A 17,734-nucleotide genomic window follows, 5' to 3' on the forward strand; every position below is an offset into this window, starting at 1 on the left:
CGGCATGAGCAGCATTTGTTGCGGAGAGTTAGACTTTTGTTCAGCATTCATCACAACCCTGCCGGTACATCGGCCTAATACCATTGTGTCTGAAGGTATCCTGCCCGCCGTCAACCGTTCTCTTGGCTGCGACGGCATGACTAGAATGGACCTGGGTGTTCCAACGAAAGGAGACGTCGAACCGTGCAGGCAGAGAACATGACCCGGCCTATGCTGGGAATGTACTCTGTGCAAATGCAGCGTGTGCTTGCCTCGTGTCTCCAGCGTCCAGTGCGACGGTGCCGGGAGAAAGGAGGTGGTTGAAGTACGTTCCTTGCAGCAAAGTTGAGACCCCACGCTACGGTAGCTAGGGAGGTTCCAGTACATATCAGTGCGCTTACTCGACTCGACCGTCCTTGTGGCTGGGACAGAGGTCGGTTGCGCGCATGAATGCCGTTGGATGTATGCGCATGGTGCATGGCGATCATTCACCAAGTGCTACTCGAATCCCTCCAGGAGATACCCAGATGACAATCGACATTCTCGTTCTGTGTTCGCATTGCTGGTACTTGCACATATGCAAGAACCAGCTAGGCGCTTACCTAGGCGTGCAGTAGGCACTGAGTTACAGGTAAGTCGGCGCCGCTACGGCTAGTAATACAGTACAAGTTGTTTCGGCCGTTGAAGGGTTACTTGGTAGGGGGAAGCAACGCAGCATCTGAGCACTCACGTTGATGTTGATTGGACCGCCATGTGGAGCACTCACGCGACTTGTACATGTATGCACTGTAAGTACTTACTAACTTATGGCTTCTCAAGTACTTAAGTAGTACATTGGTCCGCACCCGCCGTACTTCTCCCACGGCAGTTGTACAAGTACTCAGTACTGCCAAATAGTATTAGTGGTGCATAAGTACACCTACTTACTCTCTTGTACTCCGTACTCCTGCACCGCACATGTATTGCCTACTGAGGCTAATCCGTACTGTAAGTACTCCGTAGCTTTTGGCCCCTGCATCTCGCGAACGGAAGCGCCAATCGCGCTCGATGCACGGCGTACGGAGTACAGGGTACGCCGAACGTGCTAGCAACCAAGTGCTGGTGCGCACTCTGAAGCATGGGAGTGCGAGTACCGTGTACTTACATCTACAGTAATAACATTTGTACGCGCTACCAGAGCTATTAAACTCCTACTAAACTCCTACTCCGTACTTGCCCAAGTACTTAAGTACTTGATCGCTGAACTTGATACACCAATCAGTGCCGTACTCGCCATACTTCCGTGTACCTCTACACTCGCACCTGCAGTAGGTGTACCTGCTGGCAACCGCAAACACGTACTTCGGTTCGGCGCCCCCCCCCATCCCTCCATGTTCTTTTTTCGTTCTTGCCGCCGCTTTGCGGGTTAGATTTTGCAACTCTCCCTACAATCATCAGCCTTCCTCCCAGCAACGACGAGAAGGCTCGTCTCGTGCTTTCACTTTGTCGCCTCAAAGCCAATCAAGATCAAGTCCGAAGTGGGAGCAGGGGTGCATCCAAGTACTTCGCCGTGTACATTGTAGACCCTCGAGCCAAGGGGTGTCTACGCCTCCCAGCTTGAGCTGGCGCCCACGTTCCAATACTCGAGCGGCCCAAACGGGCACAGACAGAACCAGACAAACCAACCCCTCCTTACATTTTACCTTCACCGTGCCTACGAATATTCCCAGACCCGGACCGGGTGCTTTCTCTTCATTCATCAGCCTCCCCAAAGCCGAGGAAACGAGGTCTCGTCATGACGAGACCGGCCATCATCCGCGCCGGTACGTCGCTGCCTCCTCCACCCCGTTCCGTCATTCCATTCTTCCTCGTCATGTTCTGTAGTTTCACCCATGGCCGTGTCACTCCCAACACACGCACCCCCCTCCCCCCCCCTTTCTTCCCCGTCCCCTCCTCCTCGTCCCCTTCCCACCCCCTGGCAGAGGTCTGGCGCTGGCTGTCCGCCTTCCCGTCCGTCGTTTGTCTCCAACAAGCCAAGGGCCTCCCCAGATGAACAAGACGAGCCAAGGCAGTGCATTCCAGCCACCCAACCGACCTCGCTTGGATTTTCTCCTTCCCCTTTGTGCCCTTCCCAGCGTCAAAGGTCACCCGCACAAGCTAACGCCTTGCCTCCTTCCGTGCTCGAACAGATACAATCGATCTGCAGGATCACACCGCTCCGTCGGCCAAGGACCATCACCATCCGCCAAAGCCCGCGTCGGGTGCTTCTGCCGTCGCACACGTTGCGCCCCATCAAGCCGAGACACTTCGCGAGATTGCTCACGAAACCGCTGAAGAGGAGGCCCGCAGCCCACCGATTACGTGGACATATCCTCGGGGCGTCGGAACCGGGGACGACCTGCTGCCGCACCGTGACGGAAGCGACCATTCTAGCTCACCTGACCCGACTGTCGACTCCGAGATGCAGCACGAACATCACGAACAACAGGAGGATGACGACCTCGCCCTTGGCCAAAACGGAGGCACCTCGTCTTCGGACGAAGGCGACCTCGATGGCGATGGCGACGGCGACGGCGACCTGGATGATGACATGATGGATAAGATCTCGAGCTCGCCCTCGATTGAAGATGGTGGGTGCAACCCCCTTATCCTGCCTGTGGCCTGGCCACCACGCGTCTCCTCTCTCCCCTCGCTCCCCCCACGCTCGTTTCCGGGCCCGGGAGCCTCTGCGCCTATCGAGGCCGTGACATCCATTCGAGCAGCAGGAGCCCCCCCTCCTCCCATTCCTAGGACAAGTGTGCACCTCCATCAGCTCGGTATGGCAGCCGCCGAGTGGCAATGCTGTCGTCGTCGTCTTCTTCCTCGTCGTGCGCGTGCCGGCTCGTGCCCCAACGATGGCGGCAGTTGGTGCCTGCGCCCTCAACGGCTGGTGCACGAGGCCTCCAGCGACATTCGTCGAGTGCCAGAAGCGGGGACTAGCCGTCGGCTCGAACCGGAACCCAGCACAGAGGTCTAGGAGACCTCAACAGCTGGCAGAAAACTGTACGAGAATGGACGAGTGGGCCCCTGCACTCCGTGGGAGCTGAGGACGGCAGCGAGTGGCCCCGCGCAACGGCTTGAGCTTGAGCCGGATGGGTTGTTTCACTACATCGCGCACGCTGGCCAAGACCCCGACGACCCTCTGTTCCCTGTCCCATACCAGCCGCCATCCGAGGACGAAGATGATGGCTCTGAATGTTCCCTCCCCGACGACCCGCGCTGCATTGAACCTGGCTCTGTGCTCTCATGCTTACCAGGCCCAGGGGACATCGATTTCGAGTTCGTTTACGCCCTGCATACCTTTGTCGCTACTGTCGAAGGCCAGGCAAACGCGACGAAGGGTGACACAATGGTGTTGCTGGACGATAGCAACAGCTACTGGTGGTTGGTGAGGGTGGTGAAGGACAGTAGTATTGGTATGTCGAAGGAAGTGTCTCCGTCGTCGCATGAGGGTATGCTGACGAAGCTGGGGGGGGCATAGGGTACCTGCCTGCGGAACACATCGAAACGCCGACCGAGAGACTGGCTCGTTTGAATAAGCACAGGAACATCGATGTGAGTGCCGATGTCGCAACGTCGTCTTCGGCCCTTTGCTGACGCGCTCAAGCTGTCGGCGACGATGCTTGGGGACCAAGCGCCAAAACAGAAGAACACAAATACCTTCAAGGGAATTCGCAGACGGCGGAAAACGGTGGCATTCTCGGAGCCGACGTATGTCGATTACTCTGACTTTGAATATTCCACCGACGAAGAAGATATTGAAGAGTTGTTCGGTCCCTCCGGCACATCTCAGCAGCAGAATGATACCCAGAAGCCAGAGCAGGAACGCGATCAGCAGGCAGCAGCCGAGGATGAAATCACGGAAGCAAGTCCGACAGTAGAGCCCTCCAAGACCTGGCCGAGCACGGAGGACACCGTCCGCGAATCTGCAAAACAAGACCCCACCCTCGGCGAAGAAGAGGCTCGGGGTAGGGGTAGTGATGAGATGTCGGATAGAAAGCCGGACGGGGTCAGCAGGTCGAGGAATGGCACAGTCCGGAACACGGATTCGTTCTACAAAGACGAGAGCGTCGAGACCAGGAAGATCAGTCTCACTCCAAACTTGTTGCGTGATGATAACACGTCGCGAGGATCGAGCGAATCAAGCACCAGAGAGCTGAAAACGAAGGCGAGCTTGGATAAGTTGGATAAGGAGCTCGTGTCCGACCGGGACAAGAAGAGGATCAAGGACAAGGAGAAGAAGGACAAGGAGAAGAAACCGAACGCGATTCGGAGCTTCTTCTCGAGAAAGGACAAAAGGAAGATGTCCGAGGATGATGACGATTCGTTTGGCAAGCGATCCATGGACTCGATGGCTGAACGACGAGAGAGTGACGACCGCGGAACGGATGAGCAGACTGCTCTAGACAAGCCTTCTGGCAGCGCGCCGCGGAGCCCAAGCAAGCTGCAGAAGCCGGCACCCCCCGGCCATTCCCCTGCCGGTGCTGTGGTACAGAAATCCGTTGAGCTGTCGACCTACTTGGCAGAGGGGCGCACCAACGATGTTTCCAATGTCCCTCCCGCATCGATGAGAATCGTCGATCCCGGGACCATGGAGACCCAAGAAGTGCCGTCGAGTCAGCACCAGCAGCCGAATCGGGAGAGAGCTTCCTCAACTTCCCACCGGGAGGAGAAGTCCTCTCCCTCCAAGGATAAATTTTCTCGAAAGGATAGTATCCCGGACGCAAAATCGCAAAAGGTCATCAAATCCAAGACTCACCGCGAGGTGGACGCCGGCGACGGCGCCGACGCCGACGAAGCGGTTCATGGGAACCTACGGCAGGCCGACCCTGACGCTCTTCTCAAAAAGGATCGAGAGACATCGACGAGGGCCCCGTTGCCAGCTGCGCATCAGCACAGTGGCCAAGCCAAATCGGCCACTGCCGGCGACATCGCCACGACGCAGGAATCTCACCAGAATGCGCCCCGGGGAACGCTTAGGCAGCCCGTCAATACCTCGCCCGCCGGCAGGTCTGACCCGCCGGGGCTTGTGGTCGATACCTCTTCTCCGGAGGGCCATTCGCCGGAGGCTTCACCGTCGCCTGACCAAGCTCGAATGGTGGGTGGCAGGCAGAGACACGGTAGCGTTGCGAGCAGGGAGTCAACGTGGGACGATACAAAGCTGCGGGCTTTCTTCGACGAACCAGATCACATCCGCGACTTGCTGGCAGTAGTCTATGACAAAACCGATGATGACGATGAACCGGCAAGCAGCGATCATCCAATCGTGAGCGGATTATTCCGAGAGCAAAATGCCAAGTTGGCCGAAATTACAACGGTGAGACTTCTCTGACCTACCGCGCTCTAGCCGACACGAAGCTGACATGGAGACGGGCAGCAACTGGACAACATGCTAGGAGACTGGCTGGCGAGAAAGCAGCGTCTTCGGGGAACGATGTAGCCTTGGGAGTGGTCGTTGTGCAACATACGACGGAACGAAGCACGACTGATTGCGACGGAGAAAGCAGGACGTTGCTTGTCCAAAGCACCTCGACGGAAGCACAGCTGTTTTGCTTCTTGAGCGTTACGTATTCCTCCCGTGCTATCGCTGATTCTCTGCTGGGGGGGGTGCAGAAGCGATTGCGCGATAGGCGGCATCACCACCGCCCAGAACCAGGGCGCCAGGATGCCCTTGGGCAAGGCGACAAATGGCACAGCGCGTTTTTCATTCGGGCCATGTTTGTCTGCCTGCATTCCAGAAATGCCTGTTGGACTCTGAAGGGACGCTTTCCTTGCGGTACCTTTTGAATGGAAGCACCTACAGCGATTGAGAAGGCTCTGCCTTCATTCTTACCAGTTGGCGGCAGGGCACCGCGATTGGGCTTGTTTTTCGTTATTTTTCCCTCAGCGTGTCATTTGGTTTCTCATGATGATTGATAGAAACGATATGTGGATTTGGCTAGGATCAGGGCATTTTGCGGAATGGAGGCTGGCGATACCATGTAAGGAAGTTACGATGATCAACGCGGGAACGCCCCGGCATTTTAACGACGGGTATGTTACTTTTGTTTGTACGTTGTACAGTGTATAGCGGTTGAACCTCGAGGTTTGACATGATGGCGTGATGATTCACGATTCGATATGCACCATCGCTCATTTGTCTGCAGCTGCATGCGGAGCACAGTGGTGATGAGCGAATTCATGCGGTCTCGCGGCCAGTTTTGTTTGGCGCATCAACTCACTGGAGAGCCATGGCCTACGGCTCCAACTACATGTATGGACGTCCAGAGATGCCTCTCAACTTCAGCGTCCACTGGGGGGCCGCGTCGCTCACGCTTGCTTGTTGATACACTTCGTGCATTGTGTTCTCTTGGACCACGGTCCATCATCAGCTCACCCGATCAAGGGTTATATCTGAAAATGTTACAGAATCTTGCTGTTCATCGATGCATCATATTCTTCTCTAGTCATCGACGAACACATGCTAGAAGAGTTTCCCGCGCGCCCAAGTGTGTAGCCATGTCTGCGTAACGCAAAACACAAATCTCATTCAGAGACAACAAGCAGCGGCCTCAGTGCCAGTTTTCCCAAACACCATTTACACCTCGGTAGTAACCTTCGCCTTGGCATTCGTGACCTTGACCGCCAATTGCTTCGCACGAGCAATGATGTCGATTCGCTTCCTGGAGGAGACGTTGTGGGCAATCCTGCGCAGTGCAGCAGTTAGCAATGCTCGTTTGAACTGCCGCTGCGCATGACAGATTGAACGGTTGTGACGTACTCGGCAGCATAAGTGCGGTTGTGCATCATCAGGAGCTCAAGGTCCTTGACGTTGCTGACAAGGAAAGCCTTGTGGCCCGAGGGCATCATGTAGCGGGTCTTCTTGTTGGAGCGGAAGCCAATCTACGCATCATTATTAGCATCATCGCTCCAATATCATCATCCATTTCCGATGGCTCCCGCAATCGTTGCGAACCCAAAAAGTCTGCAGCACGAAGAGGTCCAGGATCATCGAGGATTCAACGCACCGAGGGCATGGCCATGGTGCCACGGAAGCGTCTTCGGACACGGTTGTCGATACCCTTGGGCTTGCGCCAGCTGGGGTCGACGCATTTGAACCGGTCACTCTGGTGACGGTTGAAGCGCGTCGTGCCTATTCCCATCCGTCAGCATTCCTTCTTGGCAATGCCGCAATCCCACTCGTCTGGTCATTTCTCGTTTGACTCGAATGATCGTCCGTCGCTTGGTCGGGGTCATGCAGTCGTTCGAAGTCCAGCGTGACTTGAGGGGAAGAGGGACGTACGCTTCTTCACGATCGGGACGTGCTTCTTGGCGGAAACCATCTGCATGAAGGATCAGCATTTCGACCGCCTGGTAGATTTTTGTAATGACTGCGCTGAAAGACTTACCTTGACGGCGGCTACTCCTGGGTCTGATGGTTGTTAATGTTGGCCGGCGTGATGTTCCCTAATGGCGAAATTTTGGCGGAGATGCCATTGCCTGGCGCTATTTCGAAGGGTTTAGGGTTATAATCACGTGTACCAGTGGTATCGCCTTGCCACCCCCGCCAAAACGCTTGCATTGGCCCATAATTTCTCCCAAGATAGATTAGCGCGATTGAAGGGCACAAACCCTCGCAGGGAAAAAAATCAAGGCGAGGATCTGCTAGGCGCCAACGCAATACTCCATCACGCCCGTCCGCTGCCTGAGACTCGCAAGACGCTCCTTTGCAACACCGAAGAAAAGTCAGCAAATATGTCTTCGACGACACAGAGCGTGCAATGCTTCGGCAAGAAGAAGACGGCTACCGCCGTCGCCCACTGCAAGGTTCGTTGCGGCAACGATTCGACCTTCCTCGACAGCTGTGATGATGCCGATGGCTGGGACAACGAGTTGGACATGACAGAATAGAATGGCTAACGATGTGTTTTCGGATGGGTTTAGGCTGGCCGTGGTCTCGTTAAGGTCAACGGCCGTCCTCTTCAGCTGGTTCAGCCCGAGATCTTGCGCTTCAAGGTACGACGATGATGACATCTTTCCCCTTCGAATCCGGTCCTGTTTCCTCGCCATGCCTCGAACTGTGTTTCGAAATAGCTCGAAGCGAATGGCGGTTAGAAGGATTGTTGCCGTCTTTTGGACGGGCAAGACATGGTCAATCGATGGCGGCCTGGCATGAACATTTTGCTGAGACTTCTTGAACCCTCAGGTCTACGAGCCTCTCCTGGTTGTCGGCCTCGACAAGTTCGCCAACGTCGACATCCGCGTCCGCGTTACCGGCGGTGGCCACACCTCGCAGATCTACGCCATCCGACAAGCCATCGCCAAGTCCCTCATCGCCTACTACCAGAAGTACGTCGATGAGCACTCCAAGAACATGCTCAAGCAGGCCCTTGTGCAGTTCGACCGCACGCTGCTTGTTGCCGACAACCGTCGCTGCGAGCCCAAGAAGTTCGGTGGTCCAGGTGCCAGAGCCCGCTTCCAGAAGTCTTACCGATAAACGCGAGGGTCAGGATTGGGGAAGGCATTTGGCTGGGCACGCAAGCTACGTACCGCTACTGCTGCTTGCTGTTCACTGCCTTGGGAGTGGGAGGGGTTTCCCGGCGGGCGGCAGGACGCACGCTGTCACGCCATAGTGTGGACAAAAGGAATCGGAGTCACATATTTCCTGGCGCGGGAATAAGTTTCCTAATGGCGTTGGCATGGCCTCGCTTCAGGCAGTTTGCAACGAGTCTGATGGGCAGGTAAAATATTCACAAACGTTTACCATGACGCATGCAATGAAGTTGGTGATGCTCTCGTGATCCAGGTCCTAACCGAGGATCCCATCCATGTCGGCGCACATTGAAAACAAGTCCTGGACACCTCGGAGCGACGGAAGCTGCCAGTGGCAAATGGTGAAGATGGACAACCTCATGGGCGGGGGGTTATATTGCATTCCTGTCCAGTCCAGGCATCATGCATCGCCTTGTCGTTGGATTGCTTCCGGACTGGCGTCTAGTCTCGGGAAGGTTCTCGTCAGTATTGACTGCATCACCGTCCCGAGTCGCATCCGAGCTGTACCCTGACAACTGCAATCGCGTTCCTGCCAACACCCCCACTCCCCTTCTCAGGCGGTTTGAGAAGCTCCATTCCGAGCCACCAACCTCCCAGGGGCCGCCCCGGTGTCGATCGCTCGTGGCATGACTTATCGACTGAGACGGGTCCCGGGCTCATCCGAGGCTGGACGGTGCGAGACGGCGCTCGGGGTCGTTCCAACTAGTCTGACCATGAAACGAGACCGACCTGACGGCCATTGTCGTCCAGCTCCACGATTTCGGGTGCCCATTCGCCTCGATCGTTTTCCGCTTCCATCTCGTCCAGCTCGAGGTCGATTTCCTCGCCGTCATCCGTCATCACTTTACCCTTCCGAGGGTAGGTGGCCGTCAGGTCCCAGTCCAGTTCCTTCATGAGCACACCCTCAAGTCTCGCAAACGCGTTCCCAACGGCGATTTGTCCAGGAGTGACGGATTCCTTTCCCCGCTCCCCGAGAAGCTCGTCCAAACGTTGTTTGTAGATGATGAGGGCGATGCGCAGATCGTGGGTGTGTGTCTCGCTATAGTCGAGGATGGACCCTTCGAGCCACCGCGTACTATGAGCAAGCTGGGCGGTGAGAGTGCGGATCAACGCTGCTGCGAGATCGGGTTGCTCGAGGGCGAGACGGTAAGCCTTGAGGAAGAGATGCAGCAGGAGGTACCACCACTGTTGAATGCAGGAGTCATTTCCTAGATACATGCCGACGACGTAGGCGAACTGGAACTCTCCTACGATGTCGTCCGAGGCGAGGCGGTCGCTTTGGCTGTCGAGGCGCGCCAGAATGTGGGATGACGTATCCGTAGCGTTGACGGTACGGTCGTGGCCCATGCTCGTGACTTTGTACGTCCGGGTTCCCTGCTGAAAGGAGAACCTGAGTTCGTGCGAGTGGAAAACGGAATGGGGCAGGCTGCTGTCGAGATCCATCTCCGACGGCAGTCTCAGCGAACCTCGTACGCGGTCGCAGGTGTGAAGGTTCCAGCCAACATCCGGATCTCCCGCGATGCGGTCCAGGACCGGCTGGGTGATGGCCGCTGACAGTTGGTGCCAGATGTGCCGGTTGGCATCTGCCTTGGAGGGGTCCAAGGCGCCCACTCCTGATTCCGAGCCAGAGGGATCCCGATATGAGGGCAGATGTGGGTAAATCTTGTCGACATTCTCGGCCTGCAGACGAGTGTCGGTGCGAGTTGGTTGCACGAAGACTTCGTCGTATCCGTGCCATTGCATCACGTGCACGCGGTCGATTCCCGAGCTCATAATCCAGAAGCCACAACGGGAGGATGCGCCGTCGGGATGGGCGGCCCAGAAGAAGTGCGGCCCGGGCGGCACATGCCTGATGCCGACAAAGGTCTTTGCGGTGAAGGAGACGGCGTCGTAGCCGACGGTGTAGGCCTCGGGCAGGTGGAGGACGATGACGATGTCGCCGCCGCCCATGGAATGCATCATGGCGTTGCTCGGCGACTCTGGCTGCATCGATCGTGCCGGTTGCTTCTGCTTGGACGACGACGGGAGGGGCTCCAGTGGTGGAGGCCCATCGTCGTCATCGGCGTCATCATTGTCATCATCATCGGGCCGTACAATGTGCAGGCTGCCGACGGGATATCCGCCGACATCCTTGGTCGAATCACTCGACTTGGTCGAGCGGCCGCCAGCGGATGCGGTGGAGTCGGGCTGGGTGACGGTCCTAGGATCCAACGATGACGACATCTTGGGATCCCTCGGCTGCTGCCGGGAGCTTTTTCGACTCTGTGCAGGGTTCGCGGCGAGTGGCGTTGCGTATCTGCTTGCACGATGGTTTGTGTTTCCGTTGCCAAAGTCTGGGTGCGTCTCGACGACGACAGTGACGGGCCGGAAGACACAGGACTTGGCCGTTGCAGATGGCTCCGACGGTGCACCGGTACGAGGCGAACTGGCTGGCTTCCTTGCCGACGATGACGACGACAAGCCACCAGCGACGTGGAACGGGAGGGAGGATGGCAGAGCCCGCACAAGCTATGCAGACTTGCCGAAGGCGCGAATCGAGTCGAGCGTGAGGCTATCTGCCAGAGGAGGGGGGCGCTCCGTACCAGCCGAGTTCGTCGTCCCCTGCGACGTCGGCCGACGGTAGAGGTTCCTGGGCCGCTTGGCAATGCAAGAGGGGTATGCAGTACCGTGTGTGCGAAGGATACAGACGTCGGTGCCGTGCTGCTGCAGGACGGCCAGACGTGGGCTCCGATGGCCAGGCTGGTCGTGCAGTCGGCGTGCAAAGTCGGTAGAGGCTTGGGCGAAATCAGGTTGCAGCGTTCCAAGGTCCCTGCGGTGCCTGTATTCGGGGGACGTGTGGTGGCAAGGCCGCCGGCTGAGACTGGGCTTTCCCTTCCGCTCCCGCTCCCGCTCCCTCGACCGAGGTCGAGATCGAGGTCGACGGAAGAGACGATTTCCGCTTAGGCGACGGCGTCGATGCCTCCCGTCGTCAGGTAGCAATGCCGACGACCGAGCTGGGTTCGTTGGGATGGAGGCCCGAGGCGAAGCCGGTGCGCATCTGGTTGCGAGCACTCGTCCTCTTGCAATCACAGCGCGGCCTTGTTGCAAGCTCCGAAGTGACACGTTGGATGGCGGCCATGGCCAGCGCAAGTCAAGTCGTGGGGCGGATCATCGTCTTGGGGGACGTGGTTGAGAGGTGGATGGATTGCTCTGTGGGCGTGCGGGTATTTGAACATTTTGGTTGCGCTGCCGCGACGAGGTGAAATCGACACTTTGCCACCCACTAAACGTAATTGTAGTCAGTGCTGTGGTGGTGGAGTTGGAGGGCACAACGGTCCCGTACCTCCTTCGTTGGCCGCACCAACCCATCAGGTAGAATACCGCACGGCGGGGAATTTCGCACCTACTGTTCACCTACAAGTAGTGCACTTGTATCGACACACTTGCAGGCGCTTGAAAGTAAATTTACATGTAATTGTACTGTACGGAGTAGTGGTGAGTACTAACCTGCCACCAGCCCTGTGCGTTGTACACGGAGGGGTAGTTGGTTGTAAACTGCCTAGGAATCAGGGCTCCGTACTCTGTTGCATGCACTACGGCGTGCATCCATGTATTGGTGTACCTACGTACTAGGAATCAGTACGCCGTTCTCTATGCTCTGTACAGTACTCTGTAGCACTGTAGCATGCACCACGGCAAGTACGGCAAGTGTTGCCGTTACAGGTACACAGAGTACCAGGTAATACCAAGTAGGCACTTATTACTATTCCTACACGTTACACCCGTACCAGCTAGGGCATCCGTCCGGCACCACCTGGAGACACTCGTTGGCTCGACTTGTCGTCTCTGTAGACTGGGTACGGTGGCAAGCAATTCGGTGCTAATGCAGCGCTAGACATCATCGGATGAGTCTAGTCGTCGTCGTCCGAGAAGCCTTCGGCAGCTTCCGAGAGGAACTTGTACGTTTTGTGCCTACGTCCCGTCGACGGACGACAGGTGCCATAAGCGCAAACTAACATACTTGGCATACCGCGTCGCCGATGCTAGTTCGCCTGTGCCTTGGCCGACCTGGCTAGCTTCCGAGGTACAGGGGACTTGGTGTTCTCGGAGGGCATGCATCGTTTCTCTCCAACGCTACGCGAGTACGTGCGGATGAAGAAACTTATACGCCTGGTCGCCTGCCCGCCCTGCCCGGTGCGGTGCGGTGGTGACCATGGCGGCCCATATCACGGCGGAATATGCTGGAAGCCAGGTCAGGCTGCCAATCCATCACCGTCGCTGACGGGCACCTCGTGGCACGCACGTCGCACGTCGCACGTCGTCCCTCGAAGCAGAATGTTTTTGCGTCATGCTTCATCGCATTATCGGATACGAGCACGGGTGGGCGGAAGGATGCGTGCAAACGCCATAGAGGCCTTTCGTGGCAGCGACTCAGCACAGCGCTCCTGGACTGTTTTGCTTGCGTGCTGAGATGCGCCACCGAGGGCTCGCACTTGCACGTACGTGTGCGCGCACTTGGTCCCGCGTCGGACAGAAAGGTAAAACAACAAGGTCTGGCCATCCATGTCCTGTCATGTCATCCATCCCATCGCATCGATCCCGGCGCTTTGGATCGCGCTAACAATGCGCACACCCCGCCGAGCCCTCTCTCGTCTCCCCTCGTCTTGACTTGGTTGTGCGTGATATGATGCCGGGGGATGCGATGCCGGGGGATGCGACGCCTGGTGAGCAGTGCTTGGGATGCAGAAAACTATTTTTACACACGGCATACATGTACTTACTTACTGTACGTGCACATGGAGGTGCACGAGTACTGTCTGTATGCATTCTGTATGCATTGATTGTGCTCTATACCCTTTAGCATGGTGTAAGCTACTTACACTGCCCCCTCCGAACTAGACTAGCGCGCTCGATTTTCTTGCCCTCCCTGCTGCGCTCATGTCATGCACAACTCGCAACGGCCGCAGGTTTTCTGCTTCGTCGACCACGGCGCATTGGCTTCTGCTGTATCATCTATATGCGGACATTGATGGGCCATGCTCGCAATTCCTGCCTGCTTGTGCGAGCCGTTTTCGTTTTCAGGTCAGCTCGAACGGACTTGAAACCGCCCATGTTGAGGCGCAAAGGTGCGCCGTGAGAAGAAAGTCGGCGAACGAGGCCATCACCCCATCTCCAATGGCCATCGGCGAATGCTGCAAAGATAATTCCGGCACATGAATGAATGGGGCGCGCCGACGACACAAGCACATGCATGCATGCTACGCATGGAGCGCGCATCCGTACGTGCCATATGCTAGTTTTGTCGCTGGTCAGCTGAAACAAACCCCCGATGGTGAGGATCAGAGATGGACCGGTCAGATGGCGGGACCGACATTTGCGCCGATGGTTGCACATCGCTTCCCTCTCACCCCAGTTCGAGCGAGCCGTCCGTTGCCATTCTCCGTCGTCGGCAACGACGGAAGCGCATTCATGCTCATCGGCCAATCCGCAAGCGAGGCCGGCCGGCATGGCCACTTGACCGCCGCCGCTCGCGGGACTCAAAGTCTCATGGCGGTGATTTCTCGAAACGCAGCATTCGATTCCAAGCCAGCGGAGACGACGACTGCTCGTACGACACCATGCAGGCCAGAGCTCCCGAGCACTCTTCTCCCACCCCCCCCCTCTTCCTTCCCCCGTCCCCCGCCTCAACCATGCCCATGCCTCGTTGCACAACATGAGGCTACTGTACGCCCATGTGCGAGCAGGCCCCTCCGGATCAGCCGACTCCATCACACTCCCGGGTCCCGACCATCTGGCCGAGCAACGTGCTGTGCGGCAATCAATCGCCATCTGCATCCGCGCATTTATGCGTACTACATTACATGTGTGAGCAGTTCCGGCGCTCGCACGCCCCACCGCTCTCGCTTCTGCAGCTGGCACTCTCGCGTGGTCCGTGTCTTGGCTGGGTCAACTAGCTGCCTGCCTAGCTGGCCAAGTTGATGCCTCTGCCATTCCCGGGCTCCCGGTGCGAAGCCCTATATCGCAAGTGCCCGTATAGTGCTTGCTTACAGGCTACTTGCTCCCTAGTCGGTTGGTGGTAGGTTGGTTGCGGTTTAGGGAGGAACTGCTAGTTGGTGCTCCGTACTACCAGCTAGTCTGTGCAAGAGGTGCCACAAATACTGTACGCTACACCGCTAGCCGACGCTTCGTGATTAGTTCATGCAAGTCATCGGTATCTCGTTCTAAGCCCTACCCTAATAGCTAGCTCCCGGCTCCTGAATCGCACCGCATCGCCCTAAGTGACCGTGACAACTTTCGGTGATGCGGGCCGTGCATCGTCTCAACCCCAATCCCAGCATGTCGGTACTCGCTTGTCCGATGCGGCATAGTCCTGCCTGGAATGCACTACAACCCCCCGCCTCCCCCCCGCCATTCACTAACCGGACAGGGGATCATGTACTATAGGATGCGACATACCCGGCCACGACCATCTTCGGACGCAACATATAGTGGTCGTGCAACATCATCCATCGTCGTTGCCCCACCCCTCCTCGGCCATGTGCACGCTTCACTTTTCTCCCTCTGTTGTGCAGCTTCACCTTTCTCCCTCTGTTGTGCAGCTTCACTCTTTTCCCTCTGCCGCGCAGCTTCGGGACGGATGAGGTATGTTGGTGGTGCCAAATGCTAGCTTCTTAGGAACTATCTAGTCTAGCTGTTCGGGCGCAACGTCGTGATGCTGATTCATTCCCGCGCCTCCCTCCGTCCATCGGCTCAAACGTATAATACTCGCTGGTCAAGCTCTGGCTTGAGATTTTGACCTCGAAAAATGCCAAAGTCAAAGGGCCCAGGGACGTCGGTACGGCAGCGCTGGTACGCACCCTTCCACGCCTGGGCCGCAGCGACGGATGGCCCCAATCAGCTTTCCGGCCGACCCGTTGGTCTGGTGGCACACACGGACAAAAAAAAATACTCGACCGAAATCACCAGTTTCTCCCGTGAACACCGCATCCAGGGCGGCTCCTGATAGAGCTCTTGCACCGGGTTTTGAAATAAACAAACCGATGCGCCTGTAGTCACCCAACCGAGCACCTCTCCGCAGTTAGGAACCATGCTCCTGAATGCACCTTTGTAATGCAGGCCCTCCCACTTCGCACCGAAACAAATGCCCATATGAGTGTACGTTGAGCAACGCGAACAAGTACAAGGCAAAACCAAAACGAAAACAAAGCAGGGTTTTAAAAAGGGGGGGGAGGGGGGGTTGGCAAAGTGCCTGGGCTCAAGGGAAAGCTGGCCGCCTGGGTCCGCCCGGCGAGCAACCGAGGACGGCTTCTCCCCTCGAGCCGGACATTTCGCCTTGATATCGGTAGCAAACCCGGCCATTTTCCAAAGATGGCCGACGTGCCCCTTGGGACGACAGCAGGCCCACGCGCGGGAGGGCCGAGCCGAGGGAGCAGTCATGCCGGTCAACCGTCATCAAATGTCGAGTCTGATACTGTACAGCCGTGTACTCCGCGTCATCGAGCTCCGAGGGTGTGTCCCATCATGATGCTCCAGGCACCGGGCCCCGCACTAGTGACTTGGGGGTTGCCCTCCGTTTGCTGCAGCACGGGTCAGCCGTCCGCCTCGGACGGGGGGGGGGCGGGGGTCGAAGGGGAGAGACGTACAGTGACTGTAGATGTTCTGGGACGGCTGGCCGTACGGGGAATGAGGCTGGTAGTTGGAGTACATGTGGTTCGTGCTGTATTCCGCCATGTGCGGCTGGGGCATCCCCGGCGGCGGCGCGGGATATTGAGTCGGCGAGTAGCCGATGGGCGGCAGCTGGACGGCTCGAGCGTTTCCGTACGAGGAGGCGGGCGTCCCGTCCGGACCCTGGGGATCGGCGCCGCCGTTCTGCGCCGCCGCCGCCGCTTGCTGCTGCCGTTGCCGCTCCTCCTCGGCCTTGCGCTGTGCCTCCTCCTCCTTCTTGCGCTGCTTCCACTCCTTTCGGATTTCTTTAAATTCTAGACGGCGCACGTCAGTCAGATGGCAGGTTCCGAGGAGAGGCCGTGGCAAAAGGCGCGCGCGGCCAACCCGACGACCATGGCCAAGGCTGCGGGACCGCCTGCCGGCCCTCTCGCTTGGCGTCGGATGCGGCGACAAGCGACGAGGGGAGCAGCCGGCGGACCTTTTTCTCGGCGCAAGGACGGAAACGGGTCGAGGGAGGGGAGGGGGGGAGGGGGAGGGAGGGGAGGCTGCCTGCCTGCCTACCTTCGGGGGTTCGTTTGGGCCCATGCGACTGCATGGTGACGTGGGCGTTGAGGTGATTCAGGGTGCCGTAAGCCTTTTCGCAACCGTTGTAGCCGCACTTGTACATGCGCTCAATCTCCTCGTACCGCCTTCGGGGTCGCTTGTGTTGCTGGGCCCCGGGGATGGGGACGAACGAATAGACCTGCTGGAGGGGGGACATGTCAGCGCCGGCGTCAGCGTCGGTCGAGGAGGCGCGCGCGCGCGCGGCCAAGGCCGGATGCCGGGCGGTGCGATGAGACGACGGGCCCGAGGCAGGCCGTCCGCGCGCGACGACGGATGGGTCGCGCGGCGCGGGCGCGCAATGCCACGACGGACGGCGGCCCATCGAGATGTCTCGAGACGGCGCCTCCGGCGGTCCCGCGTCACGCAACGGCGGCAGCATTCACGGGCTTTCGCGCCAGAAACGTACCTGGTTTCGCTGCTGGGCAGGCGCCGACGACGACTGCTGCCCGTAGACGGGGTGGCCCGGCGTCAAAGGAGGTCCCCCGTGCTGGCCGTAGCCCGTCCAGTCCGGGCGCGGTTGGGCGTACATGCCTCCGCTGGGATGCGAGTAGCTGTGTGCCATGTCTGGGTTGGAGGCATATGGTGAGTGCTGCCCGTAAGGATAGGTTGGACTGGGGGCCGTGATGGACGGATCTATAGGTACATCGTTGTCAGAATTGACCGCGAGGGCTTGATGGTTTCGCCCATCCTGCTGGGGCATTGACGGACTGTTCTGTTGTTGCGCCATACCGGGGCTGCTGGAGCTGCTAGCTGGAGGGTATGAACGCGGGAAGTGCTGCTCCGGAAAAGGTCCTGATGGCGCCGACGAGGGATAGACACCGTACTTATGGCGACGGCGGAGGCGGCGGCAGCGACGAGAGAGAAGTGGGGGGGGGTCGGCCCTGGATGGGTTGGGGGGGGGAGGGTTGGGGTGGATGAATGGATGGCACCAAGTCCGGAGTGGTGGGATTTGGGCTTT

General features: G+C 58.0%; 5 protein-coding genes across 5 annotated transcripts; 2 read left to right on the forward strand and 3 right to left on the reverse strand.

The window, feature by feature from the left end:
* Nucleotides 1-1,753: 1,753 nt before the first annotated feature.
* Nucleotides 1,754-5,329, forward strand: DCS_03651 (SH3 domain containing protein; the record flags this gene model as incomplete). Its single annotated transcript, XM_040800968.1, has 6 exons — nt 1,754-1,781; nt 2,148-2,588; nt 2,749-3,000; nt 3,054-3,413; nt 3,479-3,552; nt 3,605-5,329. The coding sequence occupies 6 exons, from the start codon at nt 1,754-1,756 to the stop codon at nt 5,327-5,329; spliced, it is 2,880 nt and encodes a 959-aa protein (XP_040656001.1).
* A 1,245-nt stretch (nt 5,330-6,574) lies between these two features.
* Nucleotides 6,575-7,325, reverse strand: DCS_03652 (60S ribosomal protein L32; the record flags this gene model as incomplete). Its single annotated transcript, XM_040800969.1, has 4 exons — nt 6,575-6,683; nt 6,758-6,879; nt 7,005-7,129; nt 7,280-7,325. The coding sequence occupies 4 exons, from the start codon at nt 7,323-7,325 to the stop codon at nt 6,575-6,577; spliced, it is 402 nt and encodes a 133-aa protein (XP_040656002.1).
* A 406-nt stretch (nt 7,326-7,731) lies between these two features.
* Nucleotides 7,732-8,473, forward strand: DCS_03653 (Ribosomal protein S9; the record flags this gene model as incomplete). The annotated part of the gene is made up of 3 exons (XM_040800970.1): nt 7,732-7,803; nt 7,921-7,992; nt 8,183-8,473. The coding sequence occupies 3 exons, from the start codon at nt 7,732-7,734 to the stop codon at nt 8,471-8,473; spliced, it is 435 nt and encodes a 144-aa protein (XP_040656003.1).
* Nucleotides 8,474-9,231: 758 nt separating this feature from the next.
* DCS_03654 (uncharacterized protein) lies at nt 9,232-10,752 on the reverse strand (the record flags this gene model as incomplete). The annotated part of the gene is made up of 1 exon (XM_040800971.1): nt 9,232-10,752. The coding sequence occupies one exon, from the start codon at nt 10,750-10,752 to the stop codon at nt 9,232-9,234; it is 1,521 nt and encodes a 506-aa protein (XP_040656004.1).
* A 5,304-nt stretch (nt 10,753-16,056) lies between these two features.
* DCS_03655 (uncharacterized protein) lies at nt 16,057-17,503 on the reverse strand (the record flags this gene model as incomplete). The annotated part of the gene is made up of 3 exons (XM_040800972.1): nt 16,057-16,487; nt 16,735-17,119; nt 17,183-17,503. 3 exons carry the CDS (start codon nt 17,501-17,503, stop codon nt 16,057-16,059), a joined length of 1,137 nt encoding a protein of 378 aa, XP_040656005.1.
* Between the last annotated feature and the right edge of the window lie 231 nt (nt 17,504-17,734).

Source organism: Drechmeria coniospora, chromosome 02, assembly GCF_001625195.1.
Source record: "Drechmeria coniospora strain ARSEF 6962 chromosome 02, whole genome shotgun sequence".
In the NCBI taxonomy this organism is placed as follows: Eukaryota; Fungi; Ascomycota; class Sordariomycetes; order Hypocreales; family Ophiocordycipitaceae; genus Drechmeria; species Drechmeria coniospora.